The sequence below is a fragment of the Lissotriton helveticus genome, chromosome 9 (assembly GCF_964261635.1).
Source record: "Lissotriton helveticus chromosome 9, aLisHel1.1, whole genome shotgun sequence".
Taxonomy (NCBI): domain Eukaryota; kingdom Metazoa; phylum Chordata; class Amphibia; order Caudata; family Salamandridae; genus Lissotriton; species Lissotriton helveticus.
In genome coordinates, this window is record NC_136070.1 from 945,386,573 (window position 1) to 945,406,367 (window position 19,795).

A 19,795-nucleotide genomic window follows, 5' to 3' on the forward strand; every position below is an offset into this window, starting at 1 on the left:
CAGTAGTCTTGAATTCAAATCTAAAACAGACGTAGTGATCCCAACACAGAGCTCTTGGTTAGGCTGGATGCAGCAATTAAAGTGGGTGGCTTCAAAAAAGACACTTGAAAATAGGTGCAGATACCTTTGCTGGTTGCCAAACAAAACCGTACTTGGAAGATGGGGGAAAGGGAGCTCCCCGTAATGCTGGACTAGTGCAACTAACTATGGCACCTGTTGGGTCTGGAACATATCGCACATAAGCCTTTGCTGCCAAATGGACCAAGACGTTAAGGGCCCTACAGAGCCTGACACAGGAGTTCTCAGGGAATGATTCTGCCTGAACACTCTACTGTTCTGAGAGCTATATTGCTGGACTTAATACTTTGTTCAAAAATTAGAAATTTGACTCTCCTTTAGCCGAAACCTGATGTTTGCCGTGTGGTGGGGGAGGTTGGGAAGTTCATGACATCATAGTTAATTAGCAAATTGTTAATAGTTTACATTTCCTGGATCATAAACACCTTCCAATCAGCATAAATCTGGTAAAGAAAATGATTAAGCATCAGTGTGATAGGAGTTTTCTGGCAGTGTGTCTCATAGTTCTGTGCTTTGTTTCTGCTTTCCAGTTATAAAGGTAGTTTGAAATAAGATTTAATTTTTTCCTGTGTTTGTGATTGTGCTAGCAAAATCCTGGCCAATGATTTAACCATGTGGTCTAGAAATCAATACGCTGTAAATTTCAGCGAAAATGTATTTTGCAAAATAATCAAGAATTAAAAGGTGTCTGATATATTGGTCCTACCCCTTCAATAATGAGTACGTTTGAGAAACCTCCGTGTCACTTTTTGTAAACTGAACAGTATTTCACACATCGGTGTCAGTGATCCAGGTAAGTCTCTCTAGCAATGCAGGGTGATGAAAGCATCAGAGACGTCTAGTAACAACACTGTCGCGTCTCCATTAAAATCAACAGTGGTTGTGGTGATGGCCCATATGGTGGCAGTTCCTAACCATTTGACTGCTCTGCCCCCTGTGAGAAATTGCCCCTTTTTGGAATGGTCATTTCCACTTTTTGCCTGTTTTTTGTATGTGATTTTGACTGGAAGTGCACTGGGTTCCTGCTAACCAGTTCCCCAGTGCCAGATCTCTTTCCCAAAAACCCCTGAAGTCCCTAGTAAGGGATACGCCTGATACCTAGGGCCAGGAGGCTAAAGAGCGTCCTGAATTGTGCACCCTAAAGGACACCTCACCAAAAACATTTTCAGACTGCCACTGCAGGCTGCGTGTCTTGGTGCAGACAATTGTGAGAATACGACATGGTGCACATCCCTGTGTGCCATGCCCACAAACACTGCATGCAGTATAGGTAAGTCCCCCCCTACAGCAGGCCTTACAGCCCTAAGGCAGGGCGCTGTACCCTACATGTGAGGACATATCTGCATGAGCAGATATGCCCCTGTGCTGGTCAGCTCTAGCGCTGCCAGTACAAGTGAACAGGGAAGCCATTTTTAATACATGTGCTGGACCCTGGTGGAAACTAGCTCCCCAGCTTCATTGAAAATAGGGATATTTGGTATCAAACATCTCATATTAACAAACCCAGACTGATGCCAGTGTTGAATGTATTAATACATGCACTCAGAGGGCCCCTTAGAGGTGCCCCCTGAAAACCTACCACCTACTCGTGTTCTGACTGACTGGTTTTCCCCAGCCGGACTGTAGTGTAGCTCCTATTTTCCCAATAGGCTCTGCGCATTGGAATAATACCTACAGCAGTAAAGGCCTAGACCAGACGTTAACTAGGTCTACTACTGTCGATACTAGACTTAATTTTTGGGTTTGCCAGCTAAGCTCAGAGTTCGCTAGAAACTTTCTCGAATGTTCAAGGAAGGATTAACTTCCCTGATTAGACAAGAAGGGATTTAGTTTCTGACAACCATAGAACATGACAACTTTGCTCTCCCCTAATCAAGAGTCAATCTCAAGAGTCGTGTGAGCACAAGGCAATTATTTTACTCAGTCAGTACGTGCATTCTTAGTCTCATCAGATTGTAGAGAAAAGGAAGAGACGGGCGTGTTCAATAAAAAGGTGTTATTTATTGATCAGTCTCTTTTCTCATACAAGAGAAATGGATCGATATTATTGCAATACTTATAGTTAAGTAAAGTGCATACATTAAAAGCAATAGTATAAAATAATACTGTAAAAACATTGATATGGTTTCTGAGCCATATGATGTTTAAAATGATTAAAATATATTTACATACACATATACATTTGACTAAACGTACTCAACTGGTGTTTCTAAATACGCCTACCCCGTGTACCTGACCTAGGTCTAATGCGTGGGCGGGAATAGAAAGTTACAGTTTAAGTTAAGTTTGTTTTTGCCAAGTGAATAACTAAAGAATTCTCTGTGAGGGGTTATTCAGTTCTGTACCTGGAAGTTAGGATGAATGAGGAATTGTATCTCTTTCTCTGCTCTCGATATTCCAGGCTGCCTGCGAGGGCTGCCCAGAAGCGCCGGTGCTGGGTCTCTCGGCTTGAGATAGCAGCGCGTCTCTCAGCGCGTCAGGAAGGCGGGGCTGCTGCCAGCGGGGTCTGCTTCTGCTCTCGGCTTCGGCAAGGGTGGCTGCTCCGTCTTGTCACCACGCGTGTGTTTGCATAGGGCAAGGTCGGCAATATTTATACCTTAAAGGTGCCGAGATTGACGTAAGGATGGACATAGATACGTCAATAAAGATGTCATACGACTTGCTCGTTAGCACATTCTTTTGCAAAAGTTCTCTGTGAAATCAAAACAATGGCCGCACGGATTATCCAGGTTGTCATAGGTTTGATTTGTTATGAGAACGTCGTATGCCTTATCAGGGGCTGGAGGAATGTCGCTTGTCTAATTAGATCTCAAGCGTTATGACCTAATCAGATAACACGTTCCTGTGCCGTAGTGTGACTGCGTCAGATAACGGTATCTGCATCATGGGGGATTTCTTGCCTCATGGGCTGACTGTTAGTTAACTTAGCTAGTTAGTTTAACCAGAATAGGGTCAGGAATAGGGGGATCGATTCAGAACCTATAGAAATACACGACACCCACTCCACGCTAACTATGGTCATATCTACTAATCTATGCATAGTATAACATAGTACAACATACTATAGAGTGTAGTGTATACCTTACCACCCCAAAATACATAAATGCATTTTGAAATTTTCAAATATACTGAAAAATTGCAGTCATATATATTGTATGCACTTAAGCTATGAATTAAATGCAAAGGTAAACACGCATTGTTATGCATTATTGCTTTTTGGTATATGAGAAATACACATGAAATGGCTCTTAATATGGCTATACAGAAAGGAAGTTCGAGACCATTTCATCACATAATAAAATATTTGTGAACATATCAGCGGGCAGCTAAGGTCTATATAAAGTATCTAAAAATAGAAATCTTAGTTCTCTAGGAATAGCTTCTTACTTTAAGCAGAAGATCAGTGTCCCGGAAAAAAATATATAGAAAAATATTTTAGGGGCTTGCTGAAAAAATCGCTGTCCGTGAACTGGATTGTAATTGTTCATGTGACTTTATTTTTAAAGTTGAAGGCCGAATTCAGGGAACGCCGTGTGCGAGTTTACTCAAAAGTCTCTATTTCTGTTCCGGAGAGAACATCATATCATTCAGGCTTTCGAAAAAACTGTCAACAGCTTCATGGGAAAGTTCCACTAAGTCGGAAATAGGGGTAACCATGCATTCGTGCGCATGATTGTCTCCATTGACATTCTGATTTGCATTGCTGACAGAAGGTCGTACCTGTTCGATGTTGCTTTCATCTTGAACTTCACTACTCTTCAATCGTAGTGGTGAAGATTCCAGGAATGCCGTCATCAGGATTGGCAGCCTTTGAGGGCAGCACAAAGCGTGAACCTTGGTAGGAACCAACAGTGTATCTGCATCCACCGGCGCATCCGATTGTAGCGTCAGACAGGTGTCTAACACGCATTCTTCTCCGCATAGCAGACACCTTAGTACAGGTAAAACACACCTTTGCCACATTGGTCGAAATGATAGAAACCAAGTCATGTTTAGGTCTCTAATCCGGGAGAGTCCCAGGATTTTTGATATCCGGTCCCGGTATCCAATGGCTAGGATCGTATCTTCCATTGTCGCGAGAGTTTGATCTGTGACGTGGGTTGCCATAACGAAAAATAAGGACTAGGAATAGGATTCCTGCAATTAGTCCCAGGATCAGGGGAAGTCCGCCAAAAATCGAATGGACGAAATCTGGAAAAATACCCAGTATGGCTTTGAATGGTGTTAATGCCATCGAAAATACTGTCTTAAATACCTTTGAGACCCCAGTGGTATCAGAAATATTTAAGATTTCGCTTAGGATTTCCGCGAAATGTACGGGGGAATTGGTTGATAATAATGTATGTATCTCTGCAGTCGTCCTTGCGACTTGTAGATCATACGTTTCTTTAGATGACGTGAGCCTTGTAGGCGTCTGAAGAAGCACTGTTTTCATTCTGCTTAAAGTATCTATTCGAATAGAAGTAATTTTCAAACTGGGCCATGCCCTCGCCTCCCTGTCTGGAAAGGAGCTGGGGAACAAAGAACGTCCACAGCACTTGACCTTCGCCGTTGTAGTTACTAGATAAGGAGTCCCGGGCATAAGACTGCAACATCTGCGGTCTACAATAAGAATGTAACTCCCATTATAGAGTCTTTGAAAGAATGGTTCTATTTCAGTTGCAGGTGCGCCTTGCTGGTGACATGAAAGGTTGTATGAATTCCCTTCACAGGCTCCGTGCAAACTAATACCGTTACACAGAAGCGTGCCGCTTAGTGACATAGCACAATTGTTGCCACTAAGAAACACTTTCTGTCCTTTATTACTGACACATGCATGTGAATAGGGCAGGTTCCAAGTTGTTTTAAGGTACCCCCTTCCCAATTTCTCGTACATGCCAGCCTGTATATATTTTTGGCAGTATTGAAACCTGAAGGTTGAGATTGGAATATTTATGATTCAGTGGATTATCCATTCACTGACAGGTCGTTCTGACATTGTCAACGGTAATCTTTCTAGTTTTTCAATGCTCAAGATTGTATAATCAGCACCCTTTTGCGCCATACCGATTTGTCTATCAGTAAGGTTAAAGATTTGGAATAGTGACGTTGTGTTGATTAAACGCCAAGGCACATAGCCTGAACGCAGATTTTGTAACGTCCAGCCAAGCTGTACAATAGAACGCAATTGTGACTGACCATGTTGTAATAACAGTAAGTCTTGCGATAATATATCGATTGCTGAAGACACAATGCTGTCCAATGAAAATATTCTGGAGGACAGAGTCATTAACACATTGTCCACTACAGATAGTGATTTTTCCAAATTAATACGATCAATTTCACGTATTCTCTCTGCTGTTTCAATTTGAGTAACCTTCCAGGCCTCATTGTATGCTGCATATACAGAGGCTGCTATGAAACGCTTTTGACGCTGTTTGCGTGGTCCCATTATGAAATCACGCAAGTCAGCACCATCAGTAAGTAAAGTTAGGTGTTGCTTAATTTCAGGCAGTGTGGAAGTTTGTAGCCATTGAAGGCATAATTTGCCCACACTGTAGGTTGTTATTATCCCTGGGTGATGTCTTTGGGGATATCTAGGGTCTGGCCTGGTCATTTTGAAACCCTGTGTTTTATTCAGGAATCTATCTTGACAGTTATTTGTATCTGTGGGCCAGATCAACCATTGTTTCCAATCAGGATGTGTTCTGTTTTGGTTAAGTATATGGTTTATGTCTATTTCTTCATCTGTATCAGAGTTATTGCTAAACATTGTTGGCTTTGGAATAGACAGGTTATTTAAATCTTTGATTTTGGCTAAGCCAAGACAGGTGGTTTGTTGAACAGTGTCATTTAAAAATATCATTTGTTCTGGGATCATGCAGGCTCTAAACAAAGCTTCTAAACCCTGTACTTGCCATTCTTTTGTACCCCAAACACTTTTCAAATCAACATTTTTGTCCCAATAATCAAATCCAAAAGTATTCATTTTTTCAAAGAATGAATCTGAATATATCAATTTTGTGTTGGTTATCATGGTTTTCATCCCTGTCTTGTTTGACAATTTGTAATAAAATGTTTCAGCATTACTTGTGTTAAAACCTTGAAAGTATGAATATTTGTCATAAACGGTTCTTGAACTCCCTTTTGGAGGTGTTGCACAATGTTCCCATTGATTATAATTTAAAACATTTCTAGGTTGTGCAGATTTATGCAAGAAATGGTTACCATAATGGTTATAGCAATACATACTATCATAATTTGTAGAACCTTGCAAATAATCATGTTTTGTAAATTTAGCAGACATTACTAAGTCAGACATCATATTGTTAATACTTTCAAAGTCCCAATCATCAGCAAATGATTTTGGTTTTGCAAAGTCACTCAAAGAGATCTTGATTTGGTGTGGATATTTCAGGATCTCGACCGGACCATAAATTTCATAGTCAGTGTTGTCCCAGGCTACCCCACCAGGTATCGGATTGGCTGTGAAGTTGGCTGAAGAAAGTTCTGGAGAAAGTTCTCTTTTCTCGACGTGTGAAGATGTGTGTGGTTTGAGGACCAAGTTGATGTTCTGACTTGCTGTGTCCATTTTAGCATATTTTCCCTCAATGAAGCGTCCCAAAGTAAATACCATGATGAGCCAAAGTATGAGGATAAATGCACCAAAACCCACCCAAAATTCAATCCATGGAGAAACCAGATATGTTTCTTTCAGTTGTTTCAAAAGTTCCTTAGCTCTGTCTTTAAAGGATTTTGATGATGGCTGTGTCTTTGATTCACTGAAGCCTTCAGAGGAATCATCGAAGTTGATGAAGTACCCGGATGCAGTTCTGTCAATTGTTCCAATTGCTTCAGGATTTTTGTTTCTTGCATTGTCACTTGGTACTTCATTGTAGATTGGTGTGTCTCTGCTAAATGTTTGTATTTGGGTTTTCAGAGGTCTGAGTTCTATTGCATTGTTGCATAGTCGTTGTTGTTCTTCTGTAGGCGTTTCGAATGTGATGAGCCTCTTTGATAGGACCTCTGTACTGGTAGCAAACCTTGGTGTTCTGCTACTTATTGGGAGTCCACTTGGCCTACCGTTTGTTATCGGCCACATGTTGTGGTTTTACCAGGTCGATGGATACAACTCAGTTCTCCTTTTTTCCAGCAAGTGGCGGTAGTACAACTGATCTTGTCCCGTTGACAGACAAGACAGGAACTGCTTTTCTGTAAGAAGGCCCAAATTCCTTCTTTACCGCGATCTTCTCCCTGACTAGATCCCCGACTTTTGGAATCCAGACAGGTCTTGCTGGGACAGGTGGTGATTCTTCAGTGGTTGTTGGCTGTTGTTTCAACTGTATGTTGCTCAGGTCTTTTCTTGTTTTGTTTAAGTCCTGCAAAATAGCCAAACGGTCTTTGACATCAAAGGTTTTTTCTATTACCACTGAAGTCTGACTATCAAGGTCAGAGATCAACATCCTAGTTCCGAATAATAATTCGTACGGACTGAATCCCTTCAGAGAATTTCTTGGCAAGTTATTTAGACTACGTTGGACACTTATTAGATGTTTGACCCACCCAGCTCCCGAACCTAATACCTTTGCCGTTATAGATTGCTTTATGTCACGGTTTTTTCTTTCAACAATTCCGTTCCCCTCAGGGTGAAATGGACAAGAGTACCGCAATTGCACGCCCATGCTGACCATGGCCTCCTTATAAGCCCGAGAGCTAAAAGCAGGACCATTGTCCGAATGCAGAATGCCAATTGCGTATGTGCCGATAAAGACCCGCAAATCTTTTATAACAGTTCTGGCGTCAGCCGTTCGCTGGGGCCACATCCATATGAATCTCGTGCATGAGTCCACTGCGACCAAGATATATTTATAGTTACCATCCCTTTGTAAGGGACCGCAGTGGTCTAGATAAACACAGGCTAATGGTTTATCCGAGATTAGATGGGGCGTCTGTGCTGGACGTCTCACAGTTGATACTTTCATTTTTTGACATATTTCACATGCTAGAACATAGTTCCTTGTTTGTCTTCTCATTTGTGGCCACCAGTATCTCTGTTTTAATAATGATACAGTGGCTGAGACGCCAGCATGGGTAGAAGCAAGCCCTTCGTGTGCCGCTATTATTAGTCCTAATCTATGTTCCATGTTTGGAATTGCCCTATCCCCCACTCCAGGGATTTGAGCAAAAGGAACATTGTTTTCATCAGTTATGTATGAGTATTTTACTGGAAAGCCTTTAGGGAGTGGTTCTATCGAATCCTTTTCTGAAGCGCTGACAGCTTGTAATATTTCGCTGTCTATTTTTGTTTTTGACCGGGTGACGGCAGCTACGGAAGCCGTTTGCACAGCTGCCTTCGCGGCCTCATCAGCCAATGAATTCCCTGCAACGTGAACGCCATCACGTTGATGACTCAGTGTATGTATCACGTGAGTCTTTGGTAGTTCTTTTTGTAAAAGAGCTACTTGTTCCCATAGCATTTTATGCTTGATTGTGCCACCTTTCGCATCCTTGAAACCGTTTTGAAGCCAGATCTGCAAGTATTCATTATAAGATTGAACGCAATAATACGAATCGCACACTAGGAGTGTGGGGAATTCTCGATCGGTATTTTCAAGCGCCATCTTGAATGCTAGTAATTCAGCTCGCTGAGCTGTGCAATCTCCTAGAGATTGGGTTTTAGTGAGGGTTGGTTTAAATTTCCCTTCGTGCCAACGACCTTTAACAATCGCGCACGCAGCACTGTAAGCTTGTTTACCCCCTACTGCGGGTTGTGCTGATCCGTCTGTATATATTATACAGCCGTATTGGTCTAGAGGCAGAATTTCGGTTGGCGGAGGACATTCAAATTCATATTGGAGGAATTCTTGTGTTTTTAAGTAAGGATCAAATTCGTACACCACGTCTGTTGCAGCAAGAGAATTAGCCCATTGTATCCATCTCGGATGGAGTGCTTTAGCATTTGGAATGCTTGCCTTTGTTACCGCCTCTAAGGCTGGTATTGGTGTCACGACTATTATTCGTTTACCTTGTGCCAGGGCTCGTTCTTTTGCTATAGCTGTCTGTGTTGCTGTCAGAATTTTTTCCGTTGGGCTAAATTTCATTTCAGCCTTAGTGTACAAGTGTGATTTAAATGCAATTGGTACCTTATCTCCCTCATTAGAGGTTAGGTATGTGAATCCGCATCTCCCTGGGATGACTCGGATCACAAGGTTGCGTGTGTTATCACGTGTTTCTAATTTTGTTTTAATTAGCATGTCTGTTTGTAAGGATCTCAAAATTTCTGTGTGTGTTTGAGTCCAACTGGATCTTTTAAAGTCTGGTTTAATTAGATCATAAAGGGGTTTGACCCTTTCTGCGTAATTTGCAATGTATGTTCTTCCGAAATTTAGGAAGCCTAGAATTGACTGTAGGTTTTTTAGTGTTTTAGGAGCTTGGATAACGGCACATTTCTCTAGGAAATTGTCTGCCAGGCTTTTGCCTTCACTTGATAACTCATATCCTAAGAATAGGACTGTCAGATGGGCAATTCTGGATTTTTTGAAGTTGAATTTGTAACCCTCTGCAGCGAACCCAAGTATTATGGTGTTCACTCTTTTCAAGTGAGTCTCCAAGTCATCATCTGTTAAGTAAATGTCATCGACATAAGATAATGCTTCATCATCATATAGTTGTAGTAATTCTGTTACTCTCGCTGAGAATACCCCCGGGCTGTTCTTGTACCCCTGGGCTAACCGACAGAATTGTTTTTGAGTGCCATTTACTGAGAATGCAGTTAAATATCTGCTCTCTGGTGCTATGTTTTGACAAAAGAATCCATTGGAGATGTCCAAGGTTGTTTTGTATTTTTTGCGCACTATGTTATTCATTAGTGCAGCACTGTGTGAGTTTTGCACTGCAAAAGTTTTGCAACATGTGTTAAGGTGTCGGTAATCCAAAACTAGACGGTACGAATTGTCTGGTTTGGAGACCGGAAACAAAGGATTGTTCATTTGTGAGGTGCAAGTTTCAATCACCCCCTGGTATTCTAGCTGATCTAGTATTTCATTTACTTGTTTTTTAGCTTCTTGCTTAATTGGGTACTGCCTTTGTGCAGTAGGTTGTGATTTTAACTGGATTTTGTGAGGAGGAGAATCCTCATCCCATCCTACATGATTTTTATATAAAGCAGGTGCTAAGGCCACTGCCCACTTTCTAGCAAGTGTATATTTTTTATGAATCGGGATTTGATTCGAGAAGGCAGGCATAATTACTTCTTCGCCATGAGGGCACTCCCTGACAAACTCTGGTGGCCAGTCTTTTTCAGCAAGAAGGATGTCATAGCCTTTGGAGAGGTTATCCCAAAATAGTCCCCTTATCTTCCTAGTCTTATCTCCCTCTATACGTAATGTTATCTCGTATATCTTGTGGGGCTTGCTAACTCTGGTATCTGCAGTTTCCACTTGAAGGTATTCATTCGTGTCCACTGTCTCCAGATGATTCATAAGGACTTTGCGAGCTATGCTCACCTCTGCTGCGCTGTCTAGCATTGTCTGAGCCCACTCTCCGTTTTTCAGTTGTGTCCTCCGTATTCTCGGCATTGTTAACTACCTTGATACTGGCTACCTTCTTTTTTGGAAATTGTAATTTCTTTTTCAGTTGAGCAGGTTCCTTGTCTTTGGACTTGGCGTGCTCTTCTGATCGTCCTCTTCTTTCCGATTTCTGCGAGGAATTCTGAAAAGATTGAGAGGGACGTGTATCAATGTCTTGATATCTATCAGGTTTTTTAATATTATCCCTATTTCTAAGGTTATATCTATTCCCAGAGGGGTCACTCTGTGGTGACCTCTGTCTTTGGTTTGGAGATTTCTCTCTTCGCCTGGGAGACCTTCCTCTGGACTGGAATTTCTTTTCTTTAGGATTGGATTGTTTGTTTCCATCCCAGTTCTTTTTTGGTGAATTATTATTATTAAAAAATATTTTTTCTGGACTTGTAGTCAGTTGCGGTTTTACTGGTATTCCACCTAGACTATCTCTGCCTAGTTCTTCATAGGATTTTTCTATGATTCTGGCAATTTCAGCTGGTTGGTCTGCTATATCTGTCTCTTTTAACCTCTGGCGGATCGCCACGTTTGCTGCTTCACCTTTTATGTTGGCTAGTAATATAGCCGAGACCTGCTTGAAGTCTTTCAGTAATTTCATACCAAGAGTTAAAGCAGGTTCTGGACCGTATTCATCTTGAATTTGTTTTAGCACATCTGGTATTACTGAAATGGATGGCACACCGTGCGTTTTTGTATAGATGGAAGCAAAGACTGTACCCCAAGTGTCACAGTCCTCAATGTGTGGTGCGATTCCCATTGGGAGACATATAGTCAGAATCCTGTGTTTTTCCAGCGGGGTGGTGTCAGGAAACACCGCCTCTATTTGGGTGATTTTCTGTGCCAACCAGAATGGTATTTGTTCCCGTTTAGCTGGAACTTTACCTAGGCAGGATTGGATGTTCTGTGGTGTAATTTTATTTGTGTTCCCCTGGTGAGGGGTCAGCTGTGGAAGTTTAATCGCTGGCTGAATTGTTGAAGTCCGCATTACATACTGAACTAATTGTCTATGAATTTTTAGTAGTTGTTTTAGCTGTATTAACAGCTCTGCTGCAGGCATTCTATCGATGTCTGGATGTGGTGTGTATCCGGCTAAGACCGGCCACGTTGCTCCTGGTCTTCCTAAAGGACCGAGCCTTGTAATGTGATTATTATGTTTTAGGGCGCCATCAAATAAGAGCAAATGCTCTTGGAATTTGAGTGGTACTTCCACCTCCTCGAAAGGAGTGTATGTTTCAGGAGGTTCCTCTACTTTGTAATAGTGGAAGTACTTTGTTACAGCATTTGCTGCTGGAAAATGTATCCATGAATAGTATACCTCTGTCTGCCGATATTCGTGTGCCTCAATTACGAATATGACTGTGCCACCTCTAGGTGTCAGTCCATTTTCTATAAGTTTTAAGGTTATAGATCTCCTTTTGGCGACCTGGATGAGTATTATATCCGGGTCTGCATCGAGTGCTGTAGTGTCAGCTGCTGCTATTTCAGCTGCTAATCTAGTAGCCTCTCTTTCTTCATCGCTGTCCATTTTACTGACAGAATGGTATTATGTTTATTTGCAGATCAGGTTTCTTTATGGAAACAGAGATTAGATGCACAATATTTTGGAACACTGTTTATCCTTCAACGTTGACTTGACCAAGAACCATACATAGGAGTTCCCTCCTGCGAGGTTTTGGAGGATATAACCTTTCACCCACTCCAGACGTCTTTGGAGTATGTGGGAAAAGGGGTCTGAGTGAGAAAGCACGACTGAGTTACTCTAAATGTCTTACGTTAGTTTTATCGCCCTTTCCAAACGCGTTGGGAGCCATGTAGTGTAGCTCCTATTTTCCCAATAGGCTCTGCGCATTGGAATAATACCTACAGCAGTAAAGGCCTAGACCAGACGTTAACTAGGTCTACTACTGTCGATACTAGACTTAATTTTTGGGTTTGCCAGCTAAGCTCAGAGTTCGCTAGAAACTTTCTCGAATGTTCAAGGAAGGATTAACTTCCCTGATTAGACAAGAAGGGATTTAGTTTCTGACAACCATAGAACATGACAACTTTGCTCTCCCCCAATCAAGAGTCAATCTCAAGAGTCGTGTGAGCACAAGGCAATTATTTTACTCAGTCAGTACGTGCATTCTTAGTCTCATCAGATTGTAGAGAAAAGGAAGAGACGGGCGTGTTCAATAAAAAGGTGTTATTTATTGATCAGTCTCTTTTCTCATACAAGAGAAATGGATCGATATTATTGCAATACTTATAGTTAAGTAAAGTGCATACATTAAAAGCAATAGTATAAAATAATACTGTAAAAACATTGATATGGTTTCTGAGCCATATGATGTTTAAAATGATTAAAATATATTTACATACACATATACATTTGACTAAACGTACTCAACTAGTGTTTCTAAATACGCCTACCCCGTGTACCTGACCTAGGTCTAATGCGTGGGCGGGAATAGAAAGTTACAGTTTAAGTTAAGTTTGTTTTTGCCAAGTGAATAACTAAAGAATTCTCTGTGAGGGGTTATTCAGTTCTGTACCTGGAAGTTAGGATGAATGAGGAATGGTATCTCTTTCTCTGCTCTCGATATTCCAGGCTGCCTGCGAGGGCTGCCCAGAAGCGCCGGTGCTGGGTCTCTCGGCTTGAGATAGCAGCGCGTCTCTCAGCGCGTCAGGAAGGCGGGGCTGCTGCCAGCGGGGTCTGCTTCTGCTCTCGGCTTCGGCAAGGGTGGCTGCTCCGTCTTGTCACCACGCGTGTGTTTGCATAGGGCAAGGTCGGCAATATTTATACCTTAAAGGTGCCGAGATTGACGTAAGGATGGACATAGATACGTCAATAAAGATGTCATACGACTTGCTCGTTAGCACATTCTTTTGCAAAAGTTCTCTGTGAAATCAAAACAATGGCCGCACGGATTATCCAGGTTGTCATAGGTTTGATTTGTTATGAGAACGTCGTATGCCTTATCAGGGGCTGGAGGAATGTCGCTTGTCTAATTAGATCTCAAGCGTTATGACCTAATCAGATAACACGTTCCTGTGCCGTAGTGTGACTGCGTCAGATAACGGTATCTGCATCATGGGGGATTTCTTGCCTCATGGGCTGACTGTTAGTTAACTTAGCTAGTTAGTTTAACCAGAATAGGGTCAGGAATAGGGGGATCGATTCAGAACCTATAGAAATACACGACAGGACAAGTGTCTGACCCCCATGGGTGAGGGCATTTGCTCACAAGAGGCCAAGAGCAAAGCCTGCTCGGGCTGAAGGGGCTTACACCCCCTCCAAAAGGATGACCTGCAGATTAGCATTCCAAGGCAGGAGAGCTTCAAAGAGTCCATCGCATTTGGTAGGCAAATCTGGCTTCTCTCACATGAGTGGAAGCTGACCCCCTTTGTACAGAGCCCTTTGACACTTGGAAATTTGAAAAAATTCCCTAGTCAGATTGGTGTTTAAACCCTCAGGCCAGTACCACTCCTAAGTTGGGCTACCTGAAATGGAGGTGACTTTTCAGAGTTAGTCATTTTGATGATGCAAACTTAGGAACTCTGGGGCAGGGTTAGGCCCACTTCCCACAGGAAGAGGTCATAAAGGGGGTGTATTGGCCCCAGGGGTAGGTAGCACATTGGCTACTACCATACACTCCCCTAGAACCCCTAAATTCAGTATTTAGGGAAGTCACTGGCACCCTAAGATCAAATCCTGATGACCTAATAAGAAGGAGGACACTGAAGAGCGTGAAAGCAAAGACTGAAGACAGCAGCTGGCTTGGCACTAGCCCTGCCGGCCTGTCTGCTGTCCTCGATCAAATTGCGCTGAAGACATCTCACCCTGCAAGCCGCCCGTGCCTCCAAAGCCTGGGAGGACTGCCTGCCTTCAGTAAAGACTCAAGAACTCCCATGGCACCCCAAGAAGAACCACAAGGACTCCGGAACCGTCAAAACCTATTGCCGCCAAGCACCACTGCACCTGAGCCCTCAGTCCAAAAATACCAGGCCCATGTCGAAGTGAGTCAACTGTGTCAGTGTACTTCGCAAGCCATCAAGAGACAGAGTCCACCTTGGTTTTGCCTCTCATGAACTCCCTGGCGCTGCCAGCAGTCTTTGTTGGCAGTCCCCATCAACTGTGAGTGGTCGCAGATGAAGAAATTCAACACCTCAAAGATCCTCTGCACCTGTCCGCACCGGCCCGAGGAGTAGAGGACCACTGGTGTCCCCTAGCATTGTATGACTTGATCCTTCCTGTTGGTTCAGCCCGACTGGCCTCCCAGTCAAAAGCTGCAGCCTCTTTTCACTCAGATCAATCCCCATAAACTAACGTTGGACACCCTACTCTGTACTGCACCACTGCACCTAGCCACCATAGTGTCGCTGGAGGTGACCTGCTGGTGCTGCCTTGGACCTTGCCCCATACCCATCTTAGGTCCAGGAGATTGGCCCCATAAGTCACTGTGCTCTAAAACGTACTCACTTGATTTTATTGATTCTGTTGCCTAAACATATATGAATATACATGTTATTTTTTCAAAAATTGGTGTAGATCTCCTTATTGAATTGTATGAATTATTTATTGATCTATTGTGTGTATTTGCAGCTGTCTAACTCTCCTCTCTGATAAGCCTAAGGCTTATAAGAGCACATTGGGATTGCTAGAGCAAGCCCCCACCACTCATAAGGGAACCACTGGACTCTTTGGATGATGTATCTCATTTTGGTATATAATATAAAGAGCTAGCTTTCTACACCACCCAAAAAAAATATTGTAGGAAGCCAGAAACCCCAGCTAGGCAATTTCTACGACTGAAATATAAATAAAGCCCAAAAATACACAAAAAGTGCACATGAAACACAGACACATTTTCAACTTTTTAATTTAATGCAATTTTAATTTTATTAGGAAAGTTAGGCCTTTTAAAAATATATTTGTTTTGCCTAAAAGACAAACGATATGCTGGACTAGCATATCAGTGTCTTTTTTCTCTTAATGCATGCTCAGTTTTTTTTTTTACAGACCTTTTTTACATTTGAAATATTACATTCTGCCTTTTATCTATATAGACTTCATTAGTTTGTTAATATTACATTTTCTAAACAGTTGCAGATCTCCTACGTAGGCGTCGTGGACCCCCTATAGTCCAATACCACAGTTTAAGAACCACTGTCATGTGTTAAACAATGCGCCTTCCATGCCGCTGTCAGGATGAAATAAAGTTTGGTAATCTGGAAGAAAGTTGTTTCTTTGGTGAATGGTGATAGTTGACTGAAGTCATATCTTTCTACGTGTTTGCCTTATAACGCACAATTACAAATTAGCTGGTTGTTAGAAAGATCACTGCCTTGTGTTTTGTTCTGGAACTTGAGTGAAGTCTTTTTCGATCATTACATATCGCAAAACTTAATATAATGCTTGTAATTGTTGCTTCATGGCAACATATTGTCTAATTGTTCATTTGTGCTTTATTTCAAAAACAGGTCCTCTTATTGCCACCACTGTCTTTAAATTAACAGCTAAAGAAAAGCTAGAGCTCTGCCCCGGGCAGGACTCCGTGAGAAACCATGAAATTCAACATCTTCCAGGTAAGTGACGGGCATTGACCCATGTCATTGTCCCCACACATACCACACAAACGCACTAAATACATGCTTGATCACTGCTTACCTTTAATGTGGAACTCCTTGGATGGTCAGTTGGTCCCAGTCCTGATTAAACAAGAGGGCAGGGAGTGGAGGGACAGATTATTAGTAGAGGCTTGAGAGTAAATGATGAAATCCATTTTGATTTCCAGAGGGCTCTTTGATGGTCTCAGGCCAAATACAGCACATTTGCAATACTATGTGTTAAAAGGGCTTGCGTTCAGAAGGGAAGGGCTGTCAACTCTGCAGACCAGGCACATCACCGCATGTCTGTTTTGCTACATGGTGGACGTTTCATCCTTCTTAACGTTGCACTGTCCTGGAGGTCCATCTTATGAAGATACATATATGGGTTTCATTTTCTTATCCATCAAACAATTATTACATGTGAACATTGATTGACATTGATTGAACGTGTCTATTAGGTTTTTGCTTGCTTCATACAAGACATTAGAAGAGGAGAAAGCAGGAAACATTTGCGGCAACCCTTATGACATATACAAAATGATTAAGGAAAAGGCTGTGGGTGTATCCTTAGCAAACTGCACCACTGTACAGTAAAAGAAAAACCATTTAAACAACTGGTTGTTTAGATTAGAGGGCTAAATACAAAGACATTTGCCATTCTCATTTTCAAGATACTATTTCCAGTGGGTCAGCTTATGTAGTCTTTACATTGGTTTGCAAAAAGAACTTATCAACTCTTTTTGATTTACATTATGGTAGCTTGCGATGCACTACATACTTTCAAAATCGTCAGTTCTTATCTGTAGTCTGTGGACCACTGGGGTTCCGCAACAGCTACTTAGGTAGCCTGCAACTGTTCAGAGTTTTAAACAATATTACCAGACTAAGCAAATATTTACAGTTTGTAAAAAAGTAGAATTAAAGATTTTTAAACACTCTGTAAATGGGATAGAGTTTGAAATTGTATGTTAAAATTAGTTTGGTATCCTTAGCTTGATTTGTGGGAGTAGTACAAGTAAAGTAATATGTAGTTTGGATGAGAGGTAGCCTCAGTTAAAGCAATAGTATGTGCCAACAAAAAGGGAGGATGCATTAGGAAAAAGAAGATATAAGTATTATGTTAGACTCCAGCAAAACCCTTTGTCTCTTAGAAATAAAACCAAGCTTTGAAAAGCCCCAAACTTCCCAATAAAAAAATACATTTTTAAATATCTATTGTTTGAGACTTAATTAACATATTCCATAATTTGTGCATTTGTTGTATACTTGTATCTGTAGTTTTGTGTATTTTATAAATAAAATCATAGAATTTGTTTAGTCTGCGGTCGCTGGCTTCCAATAGTCATTCATTGGGGGTCCACAGAAGTCAAAAGGAACCTAAGTTACTTCTAATCAGTATACATTGTCCACACTTTTGTTATGCTCTACCCATTGATCAAACATAATACCTTAAAATGTAAAGATTTGTCATGTGAAATAAATAAGGGCTACAGAATGGGCCTCTAGTTGTAAAGGACACACTACCAATCTGCCTTCAGCCACATTTCTGTTGCATTCGTACATACTAACATGTAATAAGTCGAACATAAAAAATATGTTTACAGCAGTTCTGTTTTGAGTTTCAGCTTATGTTATGATCAAGAGTATTTGCAATGACTAAATGGGTCTAAAAAGTGTAATTGTAACTTCTTCCACTATCAGAATATATTGTTCCTAAACTCCATTTGGGCTTTACGATGCTGGGCATAGGAAAATAACTTGTTTTTGTGATCATGAGTTGTAAGCAGTGTTCATTCATCACTATTTCTTGTATATCTTTCATGTATGTGAATTGGTCTAAATGCCTTATTCAACAAAACAGGAGAGTAGAATTTCAGAATTAAGTTTAGTGATGTTTCATTTTAAATACAACAATGATGTATGTATATAGTGATTGGGGCCCCTTCCAGACTTCAAATATGGAATTCAGTGGAGCAGCTTTGAAAGGTTAAGAACCCAAGGCTGGGAAGATCACTTGTAATTCTGATTGAGCAAGTAGTCTGTGGAGGTACTAGTATAGAAACAGATTTGAGGGTTTGTTTTGTTTTTCTGTCTAGGAGTATGTTCATAGTGACAGTACATAGCAGGTTCCTACCAGCATGTTTATTCTTTATTTAGTAATTGACTGAAGAATATGGCATGAGTAGGCCAGACAAGAGAACATTTCAATGTAGCCTTTTGGTCATTACACGTAGGTCAGAGTGGCGTCATAAAAGAAGCCCCGTGATTCATTGGTGCCCTATTCTACTTCTTGAGTAAACTAGATATTTGTCAAATCAATATCCCACAAAGAGTAGTGGGAAGAAAATAGCCTAAAGGCAAAATTTAGACTCTTAAAGGGCACAGGGGAGGTAAGCAGTTAATATAGAATGGGCCACTAATTCTACCCTGCTTTTAGTAATTAGATAGTGTTATTGATCCAGTAAGATCTCATTTTTTCCCCGGTTTCTGAGACAACCAGTGGCTACTGAAAGGTATCCTTGATAGATACTGTTGTTTACCACTTGTTCAGGGGTCTCATCCATTTTTGTACTCCAGTCATATAATTTAGTTTACAGCATGTTTCTATTGTAGAATCACAAGCTAAGCACTCTCCTGCCATATAGTGTATCAACTTCTAGTGTGTATGGAATGATTCATGATCCTATTCCTTAAAACCCGCAATACACGGGGGTGCAAACCACCTCTCATTTATTCTCTCTAATTGGATCCGAAAGTTATCACCATTCTGCTGCATGTTTAGTTGCATTGTGACCATTGACTCTTGTCTCCAACAATCAGAAAACAAGCTTGTTGTAGGTGTTTCCTCTATCTGACATGGCCTTGTTTTAGGTAAGTTGAATACCCTTTCTAAATGTTGCCTTAAATGTAAAGCAGATTACCGCTTGGCATACCTCTGCTGGGATGTGCCAGGCTTTTTGATACATAACATTTATAAGATAAACAGCTACTTACAAAGATTATAGGTCTTCCTTTTGGAGCCTGGAGCCTAGTGACTCTGGCAATACTTTTTTGCGATGTACAGCATCTAATAAAAACAAACTGCTCTATGCTGAAGCCGTGCACCAGTGCAAAAAAGAAATTGAATAATGGTTTATGTGATGCACTCAAAGTGCTTGCGTGTTATGACTGCTGGAACCCCGTCATTTAGTAGGCATTCACATGCGTGACGACGTATGCGCACACATGTCACCAATAATGCACAGGTGTACTAAATGATGCAGGCACCATTTCATTTGTTTATCAGTCCGCTATGGGAGACATCACTTGGTGCGGTAAATAAATCTTTAAAAAAATTAATTTGAGCTAAAGCACATTTGTGCAAGCAGAACAGCATGATAACCAGATGGGAGCTACTGGCCCCTCTAGAAAATATTTAGAAAAATATCAAAATAAATGCAAACGGTGGGAGAGTCATACAGGAGCAGGTGGAGAAAAGCAGCAGGGAGTGGCCAGCAACAAGAAAAATTAAAATAAAGCTCGATGAGAAGAGATAAAGTAGAGGAAAAGCAGCATGGGTAGGGTGT

The 19,795-nt window shown here is 41.4% G+C and overlaps 1 protein-coding gene across 1 annotated transcript in view; it reads left to right on the forward strand.

Annotated features, from left to right (window-relative positions):
• LOC144783077 (uncharacterized) overlaps positions 1-19,795 on the forward strand; it is a 256,487-nt gene that overhangs the window by 145,699 nt on the left and 90,993 nt on the right. The window contains exon 3 of the mRNA XM_078662244.1: positions 16,101-16,205. Within this exon, the coding sequence (XP_078518370.1) occupies positions 16,101-16,205 (105 nt within the window). The remainder of the gene's footprint in view (positions 1-16,100; positions 16,206-19,795) is intronic.